At 41.3% G+C, this 22231-nt stretch overlaps 1 protein-coding gene and 1 long non-coding RNA gene across 2 annotated transcripts in view; both read right to left on the bottom strand.

Moving 5' to 3' along the window:
- Window positions 1–453: 453 nt before the first annotated feature.
- On the bottom strand, window positions 454–8332 carry LOC137765913 (archaemetzincin-2-like). Its single transcript, XM_068545664.1, has 3 exons — window positions 7374–8332; window positions 3858–4017; window positions 454–599 (listed from the first exon to the last, which is right to left on the bottom strand). Exons 1-3 carry the CDS (start codon window positions 8319–8321, stop codon window positions 454–456), a joined length of 1254 nt encoding a protein of 417 aa, XP_068401765.1. The 5' UTR covers window positions 8322–8332.
- A 6635-nt stretch (window positions 8333–14967) lies between these two features.
- The window catches only part of LOC137765728 (uncharacterized), a 41115-nt gene continuing 33851 nt past the window's right edge, over window positions 14968–22231 (bottom strand). Inside the window, exons 2-3 of the long non-coding RNA XR_011074248.1 lie at window positions 19972–20022; window positions 14968–15136 (exon numbers count right to left, since the gene is read on the bottom strand). This is a non-coding gene — a long non-coding RNA (uncharacterized lncRNA). The remainder of the gene's footprint in view (window positions 15137–19971; window positions 20023–22231) is intronic.

Here is a 22231-nt window from a genome sequence, read left to right as displayed (position 1 = left end):
CCACTACTTTTTCAAATTGTCTGGTGCCCTTTGTCTCCAAAAGGTTAGACAAAAGGTGGTCACTCAGGGATACCAACAGTCAGGGCTGAGGTCTGGTGACCATCAAATGTATCTAAAGGCAGCTGAGGAGAAGTTCCGCTCCTTGCCCTCAGCAGAAAGCAGTTACAGAAGATGGACCTGCACCCCTCAGCGCCCCTCAAGAATGAGGAGCAGGACAAAAGACAGAGGAGGGATTTGCCACTGGCAAAGCCCATTAACAATTCCCAGGCAATAAAAATAGAATCTCGGTAGTAAGATAAAGTCTAACCTTTTTCTTTTCCTTTGTGCTTTGTCTAGTTTCAGTTGCTCATGGCGGGGCGGGGGGGGGGGGGGGGGGGGCGGCGTGCAGAGGTCTTGCACCCAGCACTTCAGACCAGAGTCCCTAACGTGAAATGGCTGCGCCGACACCTCAGCTCAGCCGGCCGAGCGCAGGGACGCTGCACCTGACTCAATTGAAGATGGCGGCGGCGGCAGCGGCGGCGGTGGGCCGTGTGCAGAGACGCTGTGCCCGCACTGTGGTCTGGGGTGATCTGGAACGTGCGTGAGCAGTGCAGCTGCACCTGCCAGGCAAGAGCTCCACCCCCTTCCGCCACAGAGGCGATCCATATAAAGCAGCCCCGCCCACTGTTGGCCTTTTTGGGGCGAGCATGTGCTCTAGAGCGTGAGCTCACATCTCCATTCTTTGATCAAAGAATAAAGATTTCCTTTGCTTCTGAACCGAACTGGGTCTCATTCTTTTGGCACGAGTGACACCAGGCAGGAGGACCCTTGTTGGGGACTGACTAGGGAGGGTTGGTAATAAAAATAATTTTGGAAAAGAACAAGGTTGAAAGATTCTTAGTACCTGGTTACAAGACTTCCTAAAAAGTCTTTTTAAATAAAAACTGTGTGGTATTGGTAAAAAGGTAAGTATACAGATCAGTAAAACAGAATAGAGGATCCAGAAGTAGACCCACACAAGTATGGTCTATTGGGTTTCGACAAAAGGGCAAATGCAATTCAATGGAAGGACAGTTGTTTCAACAAAAGGTGCAGGAACAATTGGATGCCCAAATGCATAAAGGTGAACCTCAAACCATGCTCCAAACTTATACAAAAATTAACTCAAAATGGGTCATGGGCCTAAATAAGAACGTAAAATTATAAAACTTTGAGAAGAAAACATAGGAGAAAATCTTTGTTTGAGTTAGGCACACAGTTCTTAGAGTAGCAAAAGCATGATTCCCAAAAGAAAAAAATTAATAAATGGAACTTGATCAAAATTTAAAGCTTTGTAAAGATGTTATAGACTGGGGGAAATATTTGCATATCACATACCTGACAAAGGATTTTTATCCAAAATATATAAGGAACTCTCAAAACTCAACAGTAAGAAAGCAAACAACTCAATTTAAAAATAGGCAGAAGATTTGAACAGATATTTCACTAAAGAAGATAATTCATGGATGGCAAATAAGCACATGGAAAGGTGCTCAGTATCATTATTTGTTAGGGAAATGCAGATTAATACCACAATGACAAAATACCATACATCTATTAGAATGTCTAAAGCAAAACAAACTGACAAAGTTACAGGAACTCATATATTGCTGATAAGTGGTACAGCTACCTTATAGGAAACTCTGGCAGTTTCTTAAAAAGTTAAACATAGATTTATCATATTACCCCACAATCCCACTCTCAGTTATTTATCCAAGAGAAATGAAAACTTATGTTCACCCAAAACCTGTATGCAAATATTTACAACTGGAAACAACCCAAAGGTCCTTCAGCTAGTGAATGGATAAACAAGCTGTGCAGCATCCGTGGAACACTACGCAGCAACAAAGAATTAACTACTGATACAGTCACTGAAATGGACGACTCTCAAAAGCACTTTTCTAAGTGAACTAAGCCATATCCAAAGGCTACACACTGCACCATTCCCTTTATATAACAATCAGGAAGGGGCAAAACTACAGGGACGAAGGATGGACCAGTGGTCTCCAGGGACTAAGGGAAAGGGGAGTTTTTGACTACAAAGAGGCAGCATGTATGATGGAGTTTCTTAGTGTTATGGAACAGTTCTGTATTTTAATTGTGGTGGTGGTTACAGGGCTTTTTATGTTTGTCATGACGCAGAACTGTATGCCAAAAAGTGTGAATTTTACTTATATGAATTAAAAAAGAAGAATCAGCTAAGGCATATCTCATTAAGACCTGCCAACAAACTGAAACCAGTACTTATTAAGCACCTATTATGAGTAGGGCCTAGACTAGTGGTATGAGGAAAACAAAGCCTTCTAATAAGCTCCTTCTCTCCGTAGATACCAGTCCACTGGAAGACACAAACAGGTACACAGATAACTACTATTTACTTAGGATATGTGTCTAACAAAGGAACAGTGAAGGTGTAAATGGAGAACACTGGATTCTTACAAGGAGAATTGTAAGCTTGGAGAAGTGTAAGGCTGAATCACAGCAGAAATAAATCAGATTGTACACTCATCAAAAATCAGATGGGAAAAGGTTATGAGGATGGAAAAATGTGATTACTGATCAGGGAGGGTAAGGTAATAAAAGCAAACTAAATGTAATGAGATTGAATCAATGCATGTAATGCTATTTTTTAAAAAGGCAAGTCAAATAATTCACTACTGATTCCCCACCAGGAAGGGAAATGAATAGATAAAGTTTGTGGTATGAAGGTGTGTTGACTTTAGATTCTATGAGCAATTTCTTTATCCCCTCCTCCCCCATAAAAATAGTTCCTCTGAAAACTACTGATGGAAAAAAAGGCAGGTCTTCTGTAAGTTGAATATGAAGGTTATTATCAGGAGAGACCTCTGTCCCTCCTGGGTGCAAGGGAGTCATCTGGTAGTTAGATCCCAAAGAGGACGTTGATATCAAAGAGGTATAAAATGAAAACTGCCCCTTTATAGCATCATGTGTCTGGGATAGTGGTTCTCAAATCATGGACCCTGGACAGCCACAAAACTTCATTTGGGAACCTGTTAGAAATACAGGCTTTATGCCAAACCTACTGAATCAGAAACTCTGGGGTTAGGCCCAGCAATCTGTTTCAGCAAGCCCTCTGTGTAATTCCAATAAATATTTGAGAATTTTGAGAGTTTGAGAAGATGTCAAAACTGAATGCCGTCCTTAACTATTGTAACCAGCTGAAGCTGAAAAAGGAACATCAACTTCTAGTGAGCCCTCACCCAGACCCTCACTGGGCCTAACTAAAGACTCTCCAGATCAATGGACAGTGGGGCTTGTTTTAATGGATCATGTTAAGACTTAGGGTCTGGCTCCATTCTATCCAAAGGATTAGTTTTCAACGCTTACTTAGCATAACCACTTTGAATCCCCTCTACCTTTCTAAAGCACTTACAAATTCTGACTTTTCCCCCTCAGCAAACTAGTCACTGAATTTTTTTTTTTTTTAAACTGATGAGTGTTTTCTTGTCAGGCAAAGAAATAAACTTTACTCTGCTTTCTTTTTTTTTACTGTTAAAGCTCTGGTGGTCTTTGTTTCATTCTTTTACAGAGACCAGGCAGTTAGCAAGTGACTCTGGGATGTAAGTTTGCTTTTTCATCCCTAGACAAGTTCTTTAGACCTATATTCTAATCCTTGTGTCAACCCAAATTGTTGGAAGGCCTTGGGCAAGCTACTTAACATCCCTGAAAGTCAGTTTTCTCATCTGAAAAGAGCAAGCAGGTAATTATCCTACCCACCTCAACTGGCATAATGGCTGTGAAATTGCTAAGTGGGAAGTGGATACACATGCAAGCATTATTATCATTTTGTGGGCCTTTCTCAACACTGCACTTAGTACCTTCAGTTTCACCCCTCCCCACCCCCGTCATCAGACCACCCCACAGGGAAAGCCTGTAGTCTGGGCATGGTCCAGACTCCTCTGGAGGCCCAGCCAGCAGGGCAACCATCATTGTTTTAGAATTACTCTGGGTGAATGGAATAGCAGAAAACATTCCAGCCTGAGGGATCATGGATAAAAACATTAGACGACTATAAGAATACATTATAGACTTGCCATCAGAACTTGGAAATGACCTGGCAAATCTGTGTGTAGTTTACAATAAGAAATGTTCTTCTTATCCTTGGAATGAGCAACTGGCTTATAGCAAATCTTCTGAGCTTCCCCCAAAGGCGATCCAATGAAGTGTTCTGCATGCAGAGTATCTCATTACCCGACACAAACAAATAGGGTACAGCTGATGTCAGTGTCTAGTGGTCCTAGGAAATAAACTGCTGCTTCTGGTAAATAGGCGGTAATTTATGTTGAATTATTTGCTAAGGGCCAAATTAGTCCCTTGTAGTGTGCACAGCATTTCTGAAGAATGAAAAATAAATGTTTTTCTGCTTAAATAATACCATGATCCAAAGCAATTATAACTGTAATGTATCTGACATAGGAGTGATCCTAACACTTCCCCAGGGCCTTTACGAATAAGAGGATCTTTCTACAGCATGCTAATGTTAAAAAGAAAGTAGATCTCTAGGCTTGGCTTAAAAGAGGCAAGCAGAGAATAAGTTCAACGAAGAAGGGAAAGTAACTTATTTATCTAGCACTTACTGTGTGCTAGGCACTGCACTAAATGACACACATGTTAACCTTATCCTCACAATAATCTGTGAGGTAAGGATATTCCCCCTCATTTTAACAGAATAGGACACTGCGGCTCAGAGCAGTTAAGCATCTTCCACAAAGTCAAACAGCACACAGTTTATGGCAGAGCTGAGATTCAAATTCAGTAAGTGGTCTCTTATCTAGACAGTTGCGACAGCCCCTGTGCCAGATAGTTTCCCTGTGCTCCTCCAGATCCTCTCTGTACACTTCTCCATCTTACTCTGTTCCCACAAAGGCTGCACCAACTTGCTTGCTGGTTTCCCATTGTGTTTGGCCAGTAGAGATTATTGGCAGGAGGTGCGAAAGAGGAAGGAGAGTAAGGCAAAGGTTTTTCTGCTCCCCTCCCCAGCTCTCTCCTGCCCACCAACCAAAAGTCTTAGCTCCTCTCTGCACAGGATGCTTCCTCTGCGTTTTGATAACCACTCCCTCCTCTGAGGGCCCTACACCCTGGCCACACCGTCTCAGATCTCGCAGTTTCAGTGTGCCTACAGTTACAGTAAATTTTAGCTCCACCAGCTTATAAGACATCAAAGCTTGGAAAGGATGGCCCCTCCATTTTGTTGTTGTTTTGTTACTGGTTCTGATTCAAATGAAGTTGTTGAACGATGGACACATTCCGTGTGTCCTCCACAGTGTTCTACCTGAACAGCTCCTGGTTCAATGTTTAGAGAGTGTCTCTTCCTCTGGCTACAGCTCCCTGAGAGAAACTAAATGGTTTTTATGAGCAAAAGCACCTCACTGAATCATATGTGGTTTCTGAATGATGGCGTTCTGAATTTGGTGAAAAATAATAACAGAACCTGACATTTATACAAAGTTCTATAGCTTTACATTTATTACTTTCTGTTTAAGGGTATATTAGAAGGTAGATGCATGTCCAGAAAAAAATAGCTGAACATGAAGCTACAGTAGTTATTTTTTTAAAGACAGGTTATGTCCGAACTCTCATCAAGACACATAATAGCTGATGAAGGTCTTTCCCCTGAACTATTTTCATTAAGCTAATGAAACTGGTTTGTCTTGGCAGTGCTAACTCACTCCTGTTTTCTGAGTGAATTCATTACCCATGACTTCAGAAGAATAAAGAGGAAAGAGAAGCAGACTATTAAACAGGACAGATGCAATAAGTAGTTTTGCACATTAATGCTATATAGGAACAAATAAAATCTTTGGTGATCAGCAAATGTAATAGTCCTAACATTTTCAAAGGTGTCACTCTTAGAAGTCTAATGGCAGGCATGGATGGGCAATAATTTTTAAAAAATTGGTTTCATCATATTTTTGTGCTTGAAATGACACGGCATTTTGGAATCATCATCTTACCTGAATATAGTTATTCTATTATTAGAAAATTATAGCACTTAACAAAAGAAAGGAAGATAGAAACGGGTAATATTTTAAAATATGTTTAATTATGAAATGTCCCCTTTAACCTCTAGCAATACTGCTTACCTCAACATCTACTTTGTCTGATATTAATTTAACGACATCAGATTTACTTTGATTAGTATTTGGGTAGGATGTCTTTACTCATCCTTTTATTTTTCAATCTTTCTCATCTTTCTCTCTAATGTGTGGCTCTTATTAATAGCATTTAGCTGGTTTTTGTGTTTTTATTTGCTCTGACAAACTTTGTATTTTAATAGGATCATAGACCACTGACATTTAAAATAATTAATAGTTAATGATACAGTTTAAGTCTAACACTTGCTATTTCTCTCCTATCTGTCCTCTTGTGCTTTCTTCTTTTATTTCTCATTTCTTGCCTTCTTTTCTTTTTTTTAACATCTTTATTGGAGTATAATTGTTTTACAGTGTTGTGTTAGTTTCTGCTGTATAACAAAGTGAATCAGCTATATGCATACATATACCCCATATTCCCTCCCTCTTGCATCTCCCTCCCACCCTCCTTATCCCACACCTCTAGGTGGTTGTAAAGCATGGAGCTGATCTCCCTGTGCCATGCGGCTGCTTCCCACTAGCTATCTATTTTATATTTGGTAGTGTATATATGTCAGTGCTACTCTCTCACTTCGTCCCAGCTGACCCTTCCCCGCCCTGTGTCCTCAAGTCCATTCTCTACGTCTGTGTCTTTATTCCTGTCCTGCCCATAGGTACATCAGAACCAGTTTTTTTTTTTAGATTCCATATATATGTATTAGCATATGGTATTTGTTTTTCTCTTTCTGGCTTACTTCACTCCGTATGAGAGACTCTAGGTCCATCCACCTCACTACAAATAACTCAATTTCATTTCCTTTTATGGCCGAGTAATATTCCATTGTATATATGTGCCACATCTTCTTTATCCATTCATCTGTTGATGGATGCTTAGGTTGCTTCCATGTCTGGCTATTGTAAATAGTGCTGCAATGAATATTATGGTGCATGTCTCTTTTTTTTTTAAATGTAAATTTCTTGTTATTATTATTATTTAGTTAGTTAGTTTTGGCTGCATTGGGTCTTCATTGCTGTGCGCGGGATTTCTCTAGTTGCGGCGAGCGGGGGCTATTCTTCGTTGCGGTGTGCGGACTTCTCATTGCAGTGGCTTCTCTTGTTGCAGAGCACGGGCTCTAGGCATGCGGGCTTCAGTAGTTGTGGCTCGTGGGCTCAGTAGTTGTGGCTTGTGGGCTCTAGAGCACAGGCTCAGTAGTTGTGGTGCACGGGCTTAGTTGCTCCGCGGCATGTGGGATCTTCCCGGGCCAGGGCTGGAACCCGTGTCCCTTTGTATCTGTCTTTAAGGTGGAAGCCAATAGCACTCTGCAATTTGCATAAACAGATGGGGCAAAGGTCGAGGGGACGCTGGTCAGCGTCTTCCAAGTGGTTGGAGCCTTGCATCAGGCATGCGAGCCACTGGCAGCGCTGAAGTCCAAAGATATGTCCAATCTCATGGGTTAAAGTCTTACAGGACTGAAGCAGCAAAACACTAGTCACTTCAGGAACGTAATAATTATCAAAAACTGAGTAGTCACGTGAAGATTTCTTCTGCAGCTTCTTCAGTTTGTCTTCATAGTGTGAGATGTAAAAATCACTGCCGTACCTGGCAAAGCTGAATATCCCCACACCATCTGTCAAAGAGGCCTGTCCAGAGACAAAATTCCAGGAGTCTCTTGGGTAAAGATCGATCATTATTATTCCCACAACACAAAAAGCATCTTCAGGTTTCTTCTTTTTTAAGAACTTCAGGATCTGCCTTGCATGAATCTGTAGGTTCTGTGTGTTATCATTGATTCTAAAGGAACACCTCGTTGCAGAGACAGGAACTGGTTCTAGGAGTTTTACCATCAAGCCATAGAAAAATGCTTCACAGTAGCCCTTGAACCATTTCACATATTCTTCACTGATACTTCCAGTGTTTCCTAGCAATCCAATGCACTGTATATAAATACTGTGCTTCTGTGGAGAAGGTGTCTTTCTGTAAGGATCATTGAAAAACTCTGCAAAGTCTTGGGGAGCCTCAGGATGGGAGGTTATCCAGTCTGACTGTGAATGCAAAGTAATGGGTCCAAAGAGATTACTGTCTGGCCGGAAGGCTTCATCCATCAGACACTTTTCCCCAGCATCTAACTTCTCATACTGTGACACAAGTGCTGGGTTCTTTGAGATGAGAGCTGTCTTTAGTGTGTGTTCAGAGTGCCGTACTGTTTGCATAGTGACAGGCTTCTTCCATTCACATCGCATGCCTGCGCAGAGATTTCATCCTTCCCTTTGAACGGGTCAGACAGCTGTTCCACCGCGAGGCTTCAGGGAGAGGACAGCTCCCTCTCAAGTTTCTGCCTCACAAGGACTGGCATGTCTGGGCCCAGGTGGGAGTGCGTGGTGTGGGTGCCTTCACCCCCGTCACCCTCATGCCATCACCGTCATCCCGCTGGGCGTCGACGCCGCCCACCCTGCGCCATGCCCTTCTCCGTGCCCTGTGCCCGAGGCCATGCCCCGCCCCTTCGCGCCACATGTCTCTTTTTGAATTATGGTTTTCTCAGGGTATATGCCCAGTAGTGGGATTGCTGGGTCCTATGGTAGTTCTATTTTTAGTTAAGGAACCTCCATACTGTTCTCCATAGTGGCTGTATCAATTTACATTCCCACCAACAGTGCAAGAGGGTTCCCTTTTCACTAAACCCTCTCCAGCATTTAATGTTTGTAGATTTTTTGATGATGGCCTTTCTGACCGGTGTGCGGTGATACCTCATTGTGGTTTTGATTTGCACTTTTTAATGATTAGTGATGTTGAGCATCATTTCATGTATTTGTTGGCAATCTGTATATCTTCTTTGGAGAAATGTCTATTTAGGTCTTCTGCCCACTTTTAGATTGGATTGTTTGTTTTTTTGATATTGAGCTGCATGAGCTGCTCGTATATTTTGGAGATTAATCCTTTGTCAGTTGCTTCGTTTGCAAATATTTTCTCCCATTCTGAAGGTTGTCTTTTTGTCTTGTTTATGGTTTCCTTTGCTGTGCAAAAACTTTTAAGTTTCATTAGGTCCCATTTGTTTATTTTTGTTTTTATTTCCATTTTTCTAGGAGGTGGGTCAAAAAGGATCTTGCTGTGATTTATGTCAAAGAGTGTTCTGCCTATGTTTTTCTCTAAGAGTTTTATAGTGTCTGGCCTTATATTTAGGTCTTTAATCCATTTTGAGTTTATTTTTGTGTATGGTGTTAGGAAGTGTTCTAATTTCATTCTTTTACATGTAGCGGTCCAGTTTTCCCAGCACCACTTATTGAAGAGGCTGTCTTTTCGCCATTGTATATTCTTGCCTCCTTTATCAAAGATAAGGTGACCATATGTGCGTGGGTTTATCTCTGGGCTTTCTATCCTGTTCCATTGATCTATATTTCTGTTTTTGTGCCAGTACCATACTGTCTTGATTACTGTAGCTTTGTAGTATAGTCTGAAGTCCAGGAGCCTGATTCCTCCAGCTCCGTTTTTCTTTCTCAAGATTGTCTTGGCTATTTGGTGCTGAGATGAGGACCTCCGGGAGGCCTCACTCTGATTGATATTCTGCAGGGGCTGAAGTTCTCTGTTAGTCCAGCGGTTTGGACTTGGAGCTCCCACCACAGGAGCATGGGCCCAACCTCCGGCCTGGGAACCAAGATCCTGCAAGCTTCATGGCATGGTTAAAAAAAAAGGAAGAAAGAAAGAAAAAAAGGAGCAGTACAATATCAAAGAATAAAAAATAAAATAAAATTAGAAAGATAAAGAATATATTAGGAAAAATAAAACTATAATTGAAACAACTGCAACTAGGTAAAATAAAACCACAGCAGAAAAAAGAAAAAAAAAAAGTGTGGGGGGGGGGCAACAAGCCAAAAGGAGAGATCACTAACAAAGTATAAAGAATAAAATAAAATCAGAAAAGTAAAAGATCTATTAGGAAAAATAAAAATATAAAAGAATCAACAAGGTAAAACAGAACCCCAATCTAAAAAAAAAAAAAAAAAAAGCCTTGGGTGTGGAGGCAGAGTTTAGGTGGAGGGTGGAACTTAGGCAGAGGCAGGGTTTAGGGTGGGGTAGGACCTAGGCAGGTGGCGGGTGAAGTTTGAGTGTGGCACGGGGCCTCTGCTTATGACATGCATGGAAGGGGAGAGGCAGCATATGGAAAGAAGGCCCTCTGGGGTGTGGGGTTCCAGAGTTTGGATGTAGGGCCCTGAGTGAGGCTGTGTGGATGGGGTTTAGGCCCAGCTCATGGGAGGGGGTCTCCGAGTGTAGAGGTGGGGCCCTGGGTGGGGGTGTAGGGGCGGGGCTTGGGCTCTGCACGGCAGGAGGGAGGCTCCGAGGGCAGAGGATTAGGCCTGGGAGCCCAACAGGCTTCCCAGCGCCTAAGTGGACAGGGAAAGCACTCGCCTCGTTCCCTTCTGTTCCTTCACGCTCCCCCCCACCATCTCCTCCAGGGTCTACCCCATCCCCGCTGGACCCCTAACCGTGGGTGGGTCCCACTGGGTGTAGGAACTCCTTCCCTTCCCCAGCCACCACTCAGGGGTGCCGTCCCGGAGGTCCGGCCTTTACTTTTGCTCCCCTTTCCCTCCCTCCCACTCCCCCAGGACCCACACAGCTGGCAGGGGCCTAGGTGGGCAGAGAATCAGGCCCGGGATCTCAACAGGTTCCTGGGGGTCCAACTGTCTTGCCTTCTTTTGGATTATGAAAACATTTTTTATTATTCCATTTTTCTTCTTCACGTTTTAGTTACACATTCCTACAATAGTTCTTTTAGTGGTTACCCTAGAGATTACCATATGCCTTCTTGATGTATTACCGTCTACCTTAAGTAAGTACTTTTGATTTTACCACTTCCTAAATAAGGCAAGAAACTTTGCAACAGTTAAACTGCATTTATCACCCTCCCACAGTTTGAGCTATTATTACCATTGTATTGTATTTTAGTTCTACATATGGGGTTATTATTGTTTTGATGTAAACAGTCAACATTCTTGTACATTTAACCACACATTTACCCTTTCCAGTGCTCTTCGACGCTAACATCTGATATCATTTTCCTTTAGCCTGAAGAACTTCGTGGTGTTTCTTTTGGTTTACAGCTGCTGGCATTAAATTCTCTCATGTTTTGTTTGTCTGGAAATATCTTTACTTAACCTTCATTTTTATTTTTACATCTGTATTGTGGCATAATTTACATGTAATAAAATTCACCTACATTTTAGATGTATAGTTTGATGAATTTTGGTAAATTGCATGCATACACGTACAGAGTCATGCAGCCAGCCCCCCACAATCCAGTTTCAGCACACTTCTTTCACTCACCAAAAGCTCCCTTCTGCCCTTTTGCAGTACATCCTTTCCCCCAGGGAACCACTGATGTGCTTCAGGTCATTATAGTTTTGCCTTTTCTAGAATTTCATACAAATGGAATCATATAGTACGTTATGACTTTTGTGACTAGGTTCTTTCATTTAGCATGATGCTTTTGAGATTCATCCATGCTGTTATGTGTATCAGTAGTTCATTCCTCTTAATTGCTGAGTAATATTCTATTGCATAGATATGCTATATTTTGATTACCCGTTCACTAGATGATTAATATTTGTATTATTACCATTTGTGGTTATTATGGATGTTTATGCTATATTCAAATACAAGTCTTGTGAGGACATATTTTTATTTTTCTTAGGTAAATATCTAGGAATGAAATCACTGGACTATGTGGTACGTGTATGTTTAACTTTAAAAAAAACTGCCAAACTGATTTTCCAAGTGGCTGTACCACTTTGCATGCCTGCTTATAATGTATGAGGATTCCAGTTTCTCCATATTCACCAAGGCTTCATATTGTCAGTCTTTTTAATTTCAGCTGTCTTACTGGGTAAACTGTAGTTTTAATCTGCATTTTTCTAATGACTACAATTTGGGGCATCTTTTCATGGGCTTGTGGGCCAACAATATAGCTTCTTTGGTAAAATGTTTGCTCAAATCTTTTGTCCAATTTGTTTTTGTCGAATCTTGAGAGTTATTTATATATTCTGAATACAAGTCCTTTATCAGATACATATTTTGTTTTGCAAATATTTTCTTTCTATCTGTGGTTCACCTATTCATTTTCTTAATGCTGTGTTTTGATATTAGTATGGTGGATTATACTGAATAATTTTGAAATATTGAACTAACATTGCATTGCCAGGATAAACTTCCTTGATTGTGGTGTATTATTCTTTTTATATATTACTGGATTCAATTGCTAATATCTTGTTGGAATCTTTGTGTTTCTGTTTATAAGGTATATTAGTCTCCAGTTTTCTTTCCTAGTACTATCTTTGTCCGGTTTTGGTATTGGGGTAAAGCTGCCCTCATAAAGTAAGTTGGGAACTGTTCCCTCATCTTATATTTTCTGGAAGAAACTGTGGAAATAATGTTATTTATTCTTTAAACATTTGGCAAATTCACCAGTGGAACCATCTGGGTTTAGAGCTTCCTTTTTTGAAAGATTTTAAACCATGAATTCAATCTCTTTAATATCTATTTAATCTTTAGTACATCTCATAGTTTGTAATTTTCAAGAAATTAGTCAATTTAATTGAAGTTGTTGAATTTTTGTGTGTAGAGTTTTTCTTCATAGTATTCCCTCAATATTCTTTTAATGTCTATAGGGTCTGTAGTCATATTCCTCTTTCATTCCTGATATTGGCAATCCCTGCCTACTGCTGGATTTATCAAGTTTTATTGAGTTTTTTGTTTCATTGATATTTATCTATTGGTTTTCTGTTTTCAATTTCATTGATTTTTGCCCATATCTTTATTTTTTCCATTCTTCTGCTGTTTGGGGTTGATTTAGCTCATCTTTTTAAAAGTTTCTCAAGGTGGAAGTTTAGATTGTTGATTTGAGAACTTTCTTCTTTGCCAATATAAGTATTTAATGCTATATATCTCTCTCTAAGCAATGCTTTAATTGCATCCACAAATTTTGATGTGTTGTATTTTCCATTTTTGTTCAGTTCTAGATATTTTCTAATTTTTGCTTTAGAAAAGTATTTTAAATAATTCAAGAGGAGAAGAATACTCTCATATTTACCTATGTATTTGTTATTTTTGTTGCTCTCTCTTCATTTCTGATATCCCAAGTTTCCTTCCTCTGGTATCATTTTTCTTCAGTCTGATGGACTTCCTCTAGCAATTATTTTTGGGCAGGTCTGCTGGCTCTTAGTTTTCCTTCATTGAGAATGTCTTTATTTCACCTTCCTTCCTGAAAGTATTTTTGCTGGATATAGAATTCTGGCTTGACAGTGTTTTTTCTTTCTTCACTTTAGGAATGTTGTTCCACTTCCTTCTGTCCTCCATAGTATCTAATAAGAATTCCAAGTTCTTATTAGAACAAGTTTAACTGAACAAGTTTAAGTTCAGTTCTTAAACTTGTATGCTGTTTGGAGTCAGCATGGGCATGGGCATATGCACTTGGAAGTGAGCCCAAGAATTCATAAGCAACTTTATGGGGTTGCTTTCCCAATCTCCTCCTTGTGGCAGTCTCTTCAGTACTTTCTGGTTACCTGGAATTCTCCAACCAGAAAGTTGGAGCTTTTTATTGACTCTGTTGCACAAGTTTTGCAATTACACTGATGTCCAAGATCAACCAGCAGGAGGACAGAGAGAAAACAAAAAGCAACAGGGGTCTGTCCCACACAGATGATCACAGCTCCTCTGATCAGAGACAAAGGTTCCCCTCCCTCAGCATTTTAGAATCCTGCAGGTCCAACCGTCACTACAGATGCTGCCACTGCCACTGCCACCATGGGATTTCTTAGGGGCTGGCGTGTAAGAGAATGGAGAAAAGAAAAAAGGCGGGTTTCCCCCACTCTCTCAGAGCATTAGGAGACGCTTCTCGATTCTTTGAGCCAGAGCTAGAGGGTTTCTCCTGGAGCTCCCTCTGTGCAGATACCCACATTCAGGTTTTATGCTGCTTATTGGAGCAAAAAGATGACAAACTTACTACCAGTTTGATGGTACTTCAAATTCTAGTCCTCTTCCCCAATCACCAACTACGATTTAATTTTCAGAGTCCTCAAAAGTCTGCTCTATATATTACGTCCAGGTTTTTTGTTTTGTTTTGTTTTGTTTTAGCTGCATCCATTGTGGAATATGTGGAATACTCCATTGTACCTGGAATTGGAAAATTCTATCTTGTTTGAGCCACTGAATTACTGTTGCATCCCTGGTTACAGCAGCTAGGCCTATCCTAACTTACTGAGCCAATTCCACAATTCCTTTGTTCTTGCAATGCACCTACTCTGCAATCCTTTAACCTTGGATCAATCCTAAAATCCACCTATCATCTGCCCCCTACACCCAGAATGATGAGCTGGGCTGGAGAAAATTCATCCAACCATGTGGGCTGGTGGCCTTTCACTTGTTAAATATCTCTGCCCAACTCTCTCCTGTTCTTCACAGAAATTACTATTAATATTTGTCTTGGACCTTTATTGCTATCCTTTCACTCTCTCAGCAGATGTCTTTACCTCCTATGTCTTAGGGAAAACTAGGTGGCTTCTTACTGCTCACCTATAGATGTGTCTTCTCTTCTGTTTTAAATAGTCATCCCTCTTTCCCACCTCCTGTTGAAGGAGCTAATGCTTCTTATGCTCTGGATCCTATCTCCTCCTGCCTTCTCAATATTATCCATAAATTATTATACGTCTTTCTTCCATCTTCCACTTGTCTTCTCCAAGGGCTCCTATACTTCAGCATATAATACGGAAAGTCTTTATCTTATCTCAAATATTGCAAACATCTCCTAATACTCCTTCTGCATTAGTCAGATTAGTTAGATTAAGGTAATCTAACAGTGTTAACAATATTTGGATCTCTGACGCTTAACACACACACAAATTATTTTTTTACTCATGCAAAGTTCAGTGTAGGTGTTCTTGGTTGGGTGGCTCTCCTGGGCACCTCTTCTCTGACTCAGGGATCCAGGTTCCTCCCATCTTGTGACACAGCCGTCTTCACCATGAGGCCTCCAGGGCTGCTGTGGAAGGGAAGACAGTATGAGGTAGATTCACTTAACCACCTTGGCTCAGAATGCCCTATACACTTTTACTCACATTCCTTTAGCCAGAGCTAGCCACGTGGTTCCACCTGGAAAGATCTAGGAAATGTTGACACTCGTGGAGCAAATGCTTCCCTGCATCATGAATATTCAGTAGTCAGCCAACTATTTCAGCCACACTCCTTACCTCTGATCTTACCATATATCCATCCACACGGAATCTATCGTGGTCTTCTTACCACAGATCTGATCATGTCACTTCCCCGTTTAGCACCCAATTACTGCTGACTGCCAACTGAATGAAATCCAAACCTTTTATCAAGGTATTCAATACCATTTAGGATCTAGCCCTTCCAGCTCTATCTCCTATAAGGTCTTGTCTTAGGCATTAGTCCCATCAAACTGCTTCTAATTCCCAGTTATTGGGAACAAGTTACAATTACTGTTACTTGCCTCTTTACATTAGCACACACTCTTCCATCTTTCTGAAATGTCCTTCTTTGCTGTATCTAGTGGGAAAATTTCTACCTCTTCTTCAAAACTTGTTATAAGCATCTTCCTCTGTGAACCTTTTGTAGCCTTTTTTTTTTTTTTAAATCTTAGTTTGGCCTCGCCGCAGGGCATGCGAGGTCTTAGCTCCCCCCACCCCCATCCCCGACCAGGGATCAGGCCTGCGCCCCTGCAGTGGAAGTGCAGAGTCTTAACCACTGGACCACCAGGGAAGTCCCTGTAGCCCTCTGTTTTAAGTAGAGTTGATCATTTAGTTCCTTTGTGCCAAAACTGAGCATCAGCAAACCTCCATGTAGTACCCATTTCACTGAGTTGAACTTGTATTTTTATTTACCTGTCTCTCTTCTTTTAAACTACGAGCTCCTTGAGAACTGGGACCATGACTTACTATCTTAGTATCTCCAGCGCCTAATACAGTGTCTGCCACATGATGGATGTTTAACAAATGTTTCATGTAATGCATAATTAAATGAATGAATAAATGATGTACAATTTAAAATATTTCTTACACTTAAATTTCAGTTTAGTGTTCATTCAATATTTAAAAGTTCTTGGAGAAAGCGATGGACTTGTGCTATATTTACTGTATCTTCTTTTAATGAAGAAGAATGGCCGGCATTAAATTAAAGCCTTACAGATATACACTAACATAAATTCTTGATTTGGTGAGGGAAGCTTCTTCACACTCAATCAAAAAAGTTAATGAAAATAATGCAAAAATGAGCTGAAGCTACAAGGAGGTTACAGTGACTGACTCTTACTGATGCAGAAATAATACTGAATGTTTCAATTCTGGGAAGTCAAAGAGCACGGAGAACAGTGATAAGACTGAGAGGATTTGGGTGATTGAGATGAAAAGTGTGAGGAAACAATTATTTCAGTCTGTAATATAATCATGAGAGGTGGGTGGGGCGCAAGCATACTTTCCTGAACTTTTCCCTTCTGAACCATGAAAAAACAACTCAATTAGAGTTAATATACATTTTGAATTAACTGTATTTCATTAATAATTCTTCAAAAATCATTGTTCATCTATGTTATATATACTACCTCTTAATTACCTAGACTGTTCAGTTAATCGGCTCATCATTCCGTCTCTGACCAGTCTATATGAGTGGAGTCACTGTACCTTCAAAAACAATAAATAACAAACAAAACCCCCCAAAACCAAATATCCTGATGCCCATGTTATCTCTTCTGAACCATAATCAGTTATTGCCATAATTCAGGTGGTCTCCAGCTTGATCTGTGCTGAAACTTTGTCACCTGGGGGGGGGGTGGAGGGGAGTCAGTGGGGAGCTGGAGTGAGGCAGGAATATTCTCTATCAAATGGAGCTAAGAATCAGGAGAACTGTCCCAGCTATAGGACTGGTGCAGAGCAGGAAAGGAGGCTGAGACAGTCTCAGTCCTCATTTCTGACATCAGTTTTGGCAGAATATGGAAGCAACAGTGGGAGGTCTCCCTCTCCATGAATTTGGAGATCAGGGACATAAGGTCACCTTCTGAGTTGAACTAGTAAAGTTCACAATGGATGTGGTTAGTCACCTGTGGGAGTAAAGCAAGAGACTATCTGAAATGTGTGGCTCTCAGGAAACTCCAATCAAGGGAGGCAATCCAGATGTAATCAGAGGAAGGCAGGTCCAGAATGTGAATGTCATTTCGTAGAAGGTATTTAATCAACTGAATTGTACAATGCCTGGGGGAAGACTATATGAAGGTGGGTGAGGGTGTGGGCAGAGGGGAAATGGTCACCTTGGACTACAGGAAATAAAAACCCAAGGCATCTTAACTCGGCAGTGCACACCCAAGCCCTATGCCAAGGAGAGACCCTGCCTTTTGTGGTTGCTATGGGACAGGTGTGCCTCTTCTGATCTCTCTTCAGTATCCTGTGTTCATTCTGATCCTGGGACTGGCTGCCCTGGGCAGTGGACATAAGCTTTTCAGTCCCTGGGAAGAAATGTCTCCCACTGTAAACTTGTACTATGGCTATGAGTAACCTCATGGATTTGAGTGATTCAAGTGACCCTGGATTCTGAAAACTTCTGAAAACCTGATGAGAGTAAACACTGGAATTTGGAAGGTGGTTAGTTCCTCAAGGGGATGCTACCCATGACACCTCCTGGTAGGCAGCTACAGCCTTCTTCCAGGAATGCACCGACCTCCTCTTCAGTCCTTTTCTGCCTTCCATGGACAGTATCACAGTATCCACTTAGGTCAAGGATTCTCAACCCCATCAGATCCAATGACCTATTTTTAAGTGAATGTTTTGTTAGGTCCCATTTATTATTCTGAAAAGAAATTCACAAGTTGTAAACCTCCTATACACATTTCTAAAAGTCAATACAATGTCCTAACTATAAAGATAAAGAAAAATTACTGGTAGAAGAGGAATAATTTATAATTAAATAATATGTACTGGAGTGTATTAATATTTAGGGATGACTAACTAGCAGGTAGAATGAAGCAGTTGCTTTGAGATCCGAGTGAACGTGACAGAGACAAATGGAGACAGAGACACGTGTGCGGACAACTCAAATAACAAGAGCAAATTGCTGGCAGCGAAGTGCTTTTCTGAAATTGTGACTACTGTTGGTAAAGTTCTGAACAAATACAGTGTAATCTTCTCTTCCTTTAAAAATGCCGGGCTTCCCTGGTGGCGCAGTGGTTGAGAATCTGCCTGCCAATGCAGGGGACACGGGTTCGAGCCCTGGTCTGGGAAGATCCCACATGCCGCGGAGCGACTGGGCCCGTGAGCCACAATTACTGAGCCTGCGCGTCTGGAGCCTGTGCTCCGCAACAAGAGAGGCCGCGATGGTGAGAGGCCCACGCACCGCGATGAAGAATGGCCCCCACTTGCCGCAACTGGAGAAAGCCCTCACACAGAAACGAAGACCCAACACAGCCATAAATAAATAAATTAAAAAAAAAAAATGCCTAGGAGGTGTTTGCAGAAAAGTCAGTGTATATTAAAATATGCAGAAGTACCTTGTATTTCCAAGTAAAATGGGATTGAGTTTCACAGCCAGATAATTATAAACAGGTTTTTCCACACAAATGTCCAGTGTGACTTTTGAAGGTTGCACAGGATACACGACACTTGTTGGTGTAGTGCCTGTGCTGCACATGATCAAATAGCCAGCATCCTTGGTTCCTCACCATAAATGTCACTAGTGCCCCTCCTAATAATTGTGACAATCAAAAATGCCCCCTGGAGTTTCCAATATATCTCCTAGGGGGTGGTAACACTCCTATTGAGAGACACTGACTTAAGTGAACAGGAATCAATATGAGGGTCCAATAAGGCAAATGTGCCTTCCTATGGCACAGTCATTCCATGAGCTGGCATCACAGATCACCTCATGGTGGAAAGAAGGGACAAGGGTGGATGAAAGTTGGGTAGAGTACCTAGTGCTAGAGGAAGAAGCAGAAATCCAGGCAGAACAATAAGTCAGAACTTATGAGGGGAAACCAGGATAACAGTTCACCTCTGGGACTTGGGCCAACATACAGAGAAAGGCCAACATAGAGAGAACTGTGGTCCTGGGGCCACAAGGGTACCCAGGTTTGTTCTTGGTGCCAGATATCACAGATCTGGCTGAAAGGGAAGAATTTAGGTCAACGTAGGAGCCCAAAAGTAGTGACTTGGTTCCTAGAATGTGGGTCTGGGAATGTGACATTTCCAAACTCCTTATGCATAGCCTCAGCCAGAAATGACTCAACGTCAGGCATGGGCTTAAGTCTTCTCAGATAGTAGCAGCTGAGAAGAAAGCGAAGGCAGGAGAGACCAACAGCCACAGTTTCTCAATGCCATGTGATTGAAGAGGGTATGTCTACACAACTTTTGATTTTCTTACATTAGAGTATTTTTTTGTCCTCACTTAAACACATATGAATCAACCCATTCTTCAAACAAAAATATATGATTTGGGCATTCACAAACCATTCCTCACGCCGCCCCTACATCATCTATCTGTTGCTTTGCTGTGGGTGGACATAAAACAGCTGCCTGGAACTCAGATTTGGAGTCCATTTCCGAAAGTGGGGTCATAAAGGCGTGGACATAAATCGCAGCAATGCTTATACTGAATACCACAGTTTACAAGGGTAAGTACATAGCTTTGCCTGGAGCCCAGACCAAGGCCAGCCCTACAACCCATGCTTTGTGACTCAGGAGCAAAACAACACTCACACAAACCAGATATTCCCCAAAGACCATCTCAACAGGATGATGCCTCATCTCCCATGACTGTTCCCAAGGTCCCATCCAAGACCATTATCTAATCTCTGCTCAGGACTCAAATTACCTAATGTTTTTACTTCATTGGATTAAGCAGGCTCCTTTGTGCATACAGTTCCTGAAAAAAAAAAAAAAAAAGATGTTCTCATTTCAGTTACCTCCCTTTCAGAGGTCTTATTACTTCATCTGTCCCACGTTCATTATAGTGGATGGTCATGAGACAAGTTCAGCTGTATAGTCCTTGATGGAACGTATTAGCAAAATTGAGTCTTAAAAAGAAAGAGAGAGAGAGAAAAATAAAAGCATTCTGTGCATGAAAAGAATTTTCCATTTCAGCCTGTAAATTGAGGGAAGAGACTAAAAAATTATCTGCTATTATAAAATATTCAAGGAGACAGCTGGCAATATATTTTTTTCTTCCAGAAGCTTCAATCCAATCATGGTTAAGGTATTGCTGAATTACATACCTGAGGTCCCAACTCATTGTGCTGACCTCTCACTTGTTCTCTGATACCTTCCATCCCTCCACTCTTTCCCACTCTCTCCTGATGCCTCCTATTTCCGTATATACACCACCCTTCAAGCCTATCTCTGTCCCTAGCTTTTGAGCACGTGCCTGGGTAGATTTGAAGGCCGCTTACCTTTTGGTTGTTCCCTTGGTGCCAGTGACCAAGGATTTGATTATCTGGTAGTTTAAGATCTGAGATGCCACCAGAAGTAACTCTGGACAAGGCACTCTATGAAAAGGAAGAACATCTGCATGTATGTGCTAATATATTTCTCTGTGCTTTTTCCTATATGAATGTGTCCTTAGGATTTTCTTCCTGTGTGTATCTCAATTTAAAAACCTAAATCCAGCATGTATATGTATTACGGATTCACTTTGCTGTACAGTAGAAACTAACACAATATTGTAAAGTAACTATATTCCAATAAAAATTTTAAAGAAATAAAAAATAAAAACCTAAATCCAGATCCACGTCCCTATTCAGAAAGCTTTAATGGTTCCCTGCTGCCCACAAAAATCAAGATCCTCTGTGATTTTCCCCCAACACACCTTTTCAACAAATCAATTCCTTTAGCCACAATGAGAGAAGCTGTATAAAGCGGTGGCTGGATGTATAGCCTTTGGGCTCAAATCCCAGCTCAGTCACTTATAGTTTGTATCCTCAGGTGAGTTACTTAAACCTCTGTACACTTCAGTTTCCTCAACTGTAAAAGTGGCTTAATAATAGAAATAGTTTAAATTGCATGAGAATCAAGAGAATTAATAAATGTTAGTTGCTGAGAACAATGTCTGATACATGATAAGCATCATCTACTATTGTGATTATTATTACTCACTACCCTCAATACACTTGTATTTTTCTATTTTTGTACCTTTTCTTACAGTTGCCAATTTCTGAAATGCTCGTCCCTTCTCTCCACTTCCCATCCTTTAAAGTCCTGATCAGATTTTTCCTTTTCCTCAGACTTCCCTGGCCTGTGCAGTTCATGGTGTTCTTTTGTGCACCAATACGCAAATTATCTATTCCAATAGTGTTGCAAATGGTCATTTGTTGCTTCATGGCACTTCTTGTATTGCTGCTTTATAATATAATCCAAATATAATTTCACCTGGTCTCCCCGAGTTGGCCTGTGAGTCCTTTGAAGGCAAGGACTCAGACCAGTTTTTGTATAGAGCTCAGCACCTGGTAGATTGCCTTCCCAATTATAGCTGAATAAAGATCTGTTTGTTTGACTTGATTGATCCGCAGATTGAATACAAGTTTGCTGGATGCTTTCAGAAGTGGTGGGCTAAAGGGAGTGCAGAAGCGTTGGAACCTTAGTTATTCACTTGCAGAACATTTATGAAGTGTCTGTGCAAGGCTCTCCACTTCCACCTTGCACCTGACAAGGTGTCACACCCACCTCTAGGAGGCACCTGGACTGTCTGATTAGTGGATGAGATCAGGTGCTGTGTTTGGCCAGAGGGTGCAGGCTTGGTAACCAGAAAGGCTTTTAGAATAGCAATTTGGGGGGATGCAGGGAGGCAGAGACAGAGTTCCCAGTCCTGGCTGTAACATCAAGGGTCTCCTAAAGAGCAGCTGCTTCTGCAAAGAGGTTTTGCAAATTCAGATCTTCCTTGCTTGGTTGTTCAGAGTTGCCCCTGGCTGGAGACTTCTGGCGTCTAAAAGGGCCAGGGCCAGGTAAGATAGGAGAAGAACTAGCAAGGCATGGTATTGGGTCAAGACTTCCGGGTTCCAGTCCAGGTTGTTTCACTAACTTCCTGGGTGGCCTTGGACACTTATATCATTATCATACTCTTAAGTTCGCTCATCCGTCAA

The sequence above is a fragment of the Eschrichtius robustus genome, chromosome 6 (assembly GCF_028021215.1).
Source record: "Eschrichtius robustus isolate mEscRob2 chromosome 6, mEscRob2.pri, whole genome shotgun sequence".
Classification (NCBI taxonomy): domain Eukaryota; kingdom Metazoa; phylum Chordata; class Mammalia; order Artiodactyla; family Eschrichtiidae; genus Eschrichtius; species Eschrichtius robustus.
This window is presented reverse-complemented; position numbering and strand designations above follow the sequence as displayed.

Excerpts from the sequence above, each read along its gene's own strand:
- LOC137765913 (XM_068545664.1), bottom strand. The coding sequence starts at position 8,321 with ATGCAAACAGTACGGCACTCTGAACACACACTAAAGACAGCTCTCATC. Across the intron at positions 4,018-7,373 it reads GGACACGGGTTCCAGCCCTG|GCTGGAATGTTTTCTGCTAT; the intron begins GCCCGGGAAGAT and ends ATGATCCCTCAG. Across the intron at positions 600-3,857 it reads GGGGAGGGGTGAAACTGAAG|GTGCAGCTGCACTGCTCACG; the intron begins GTACTAAGTGCA and ends CTTGCCTGGCAG.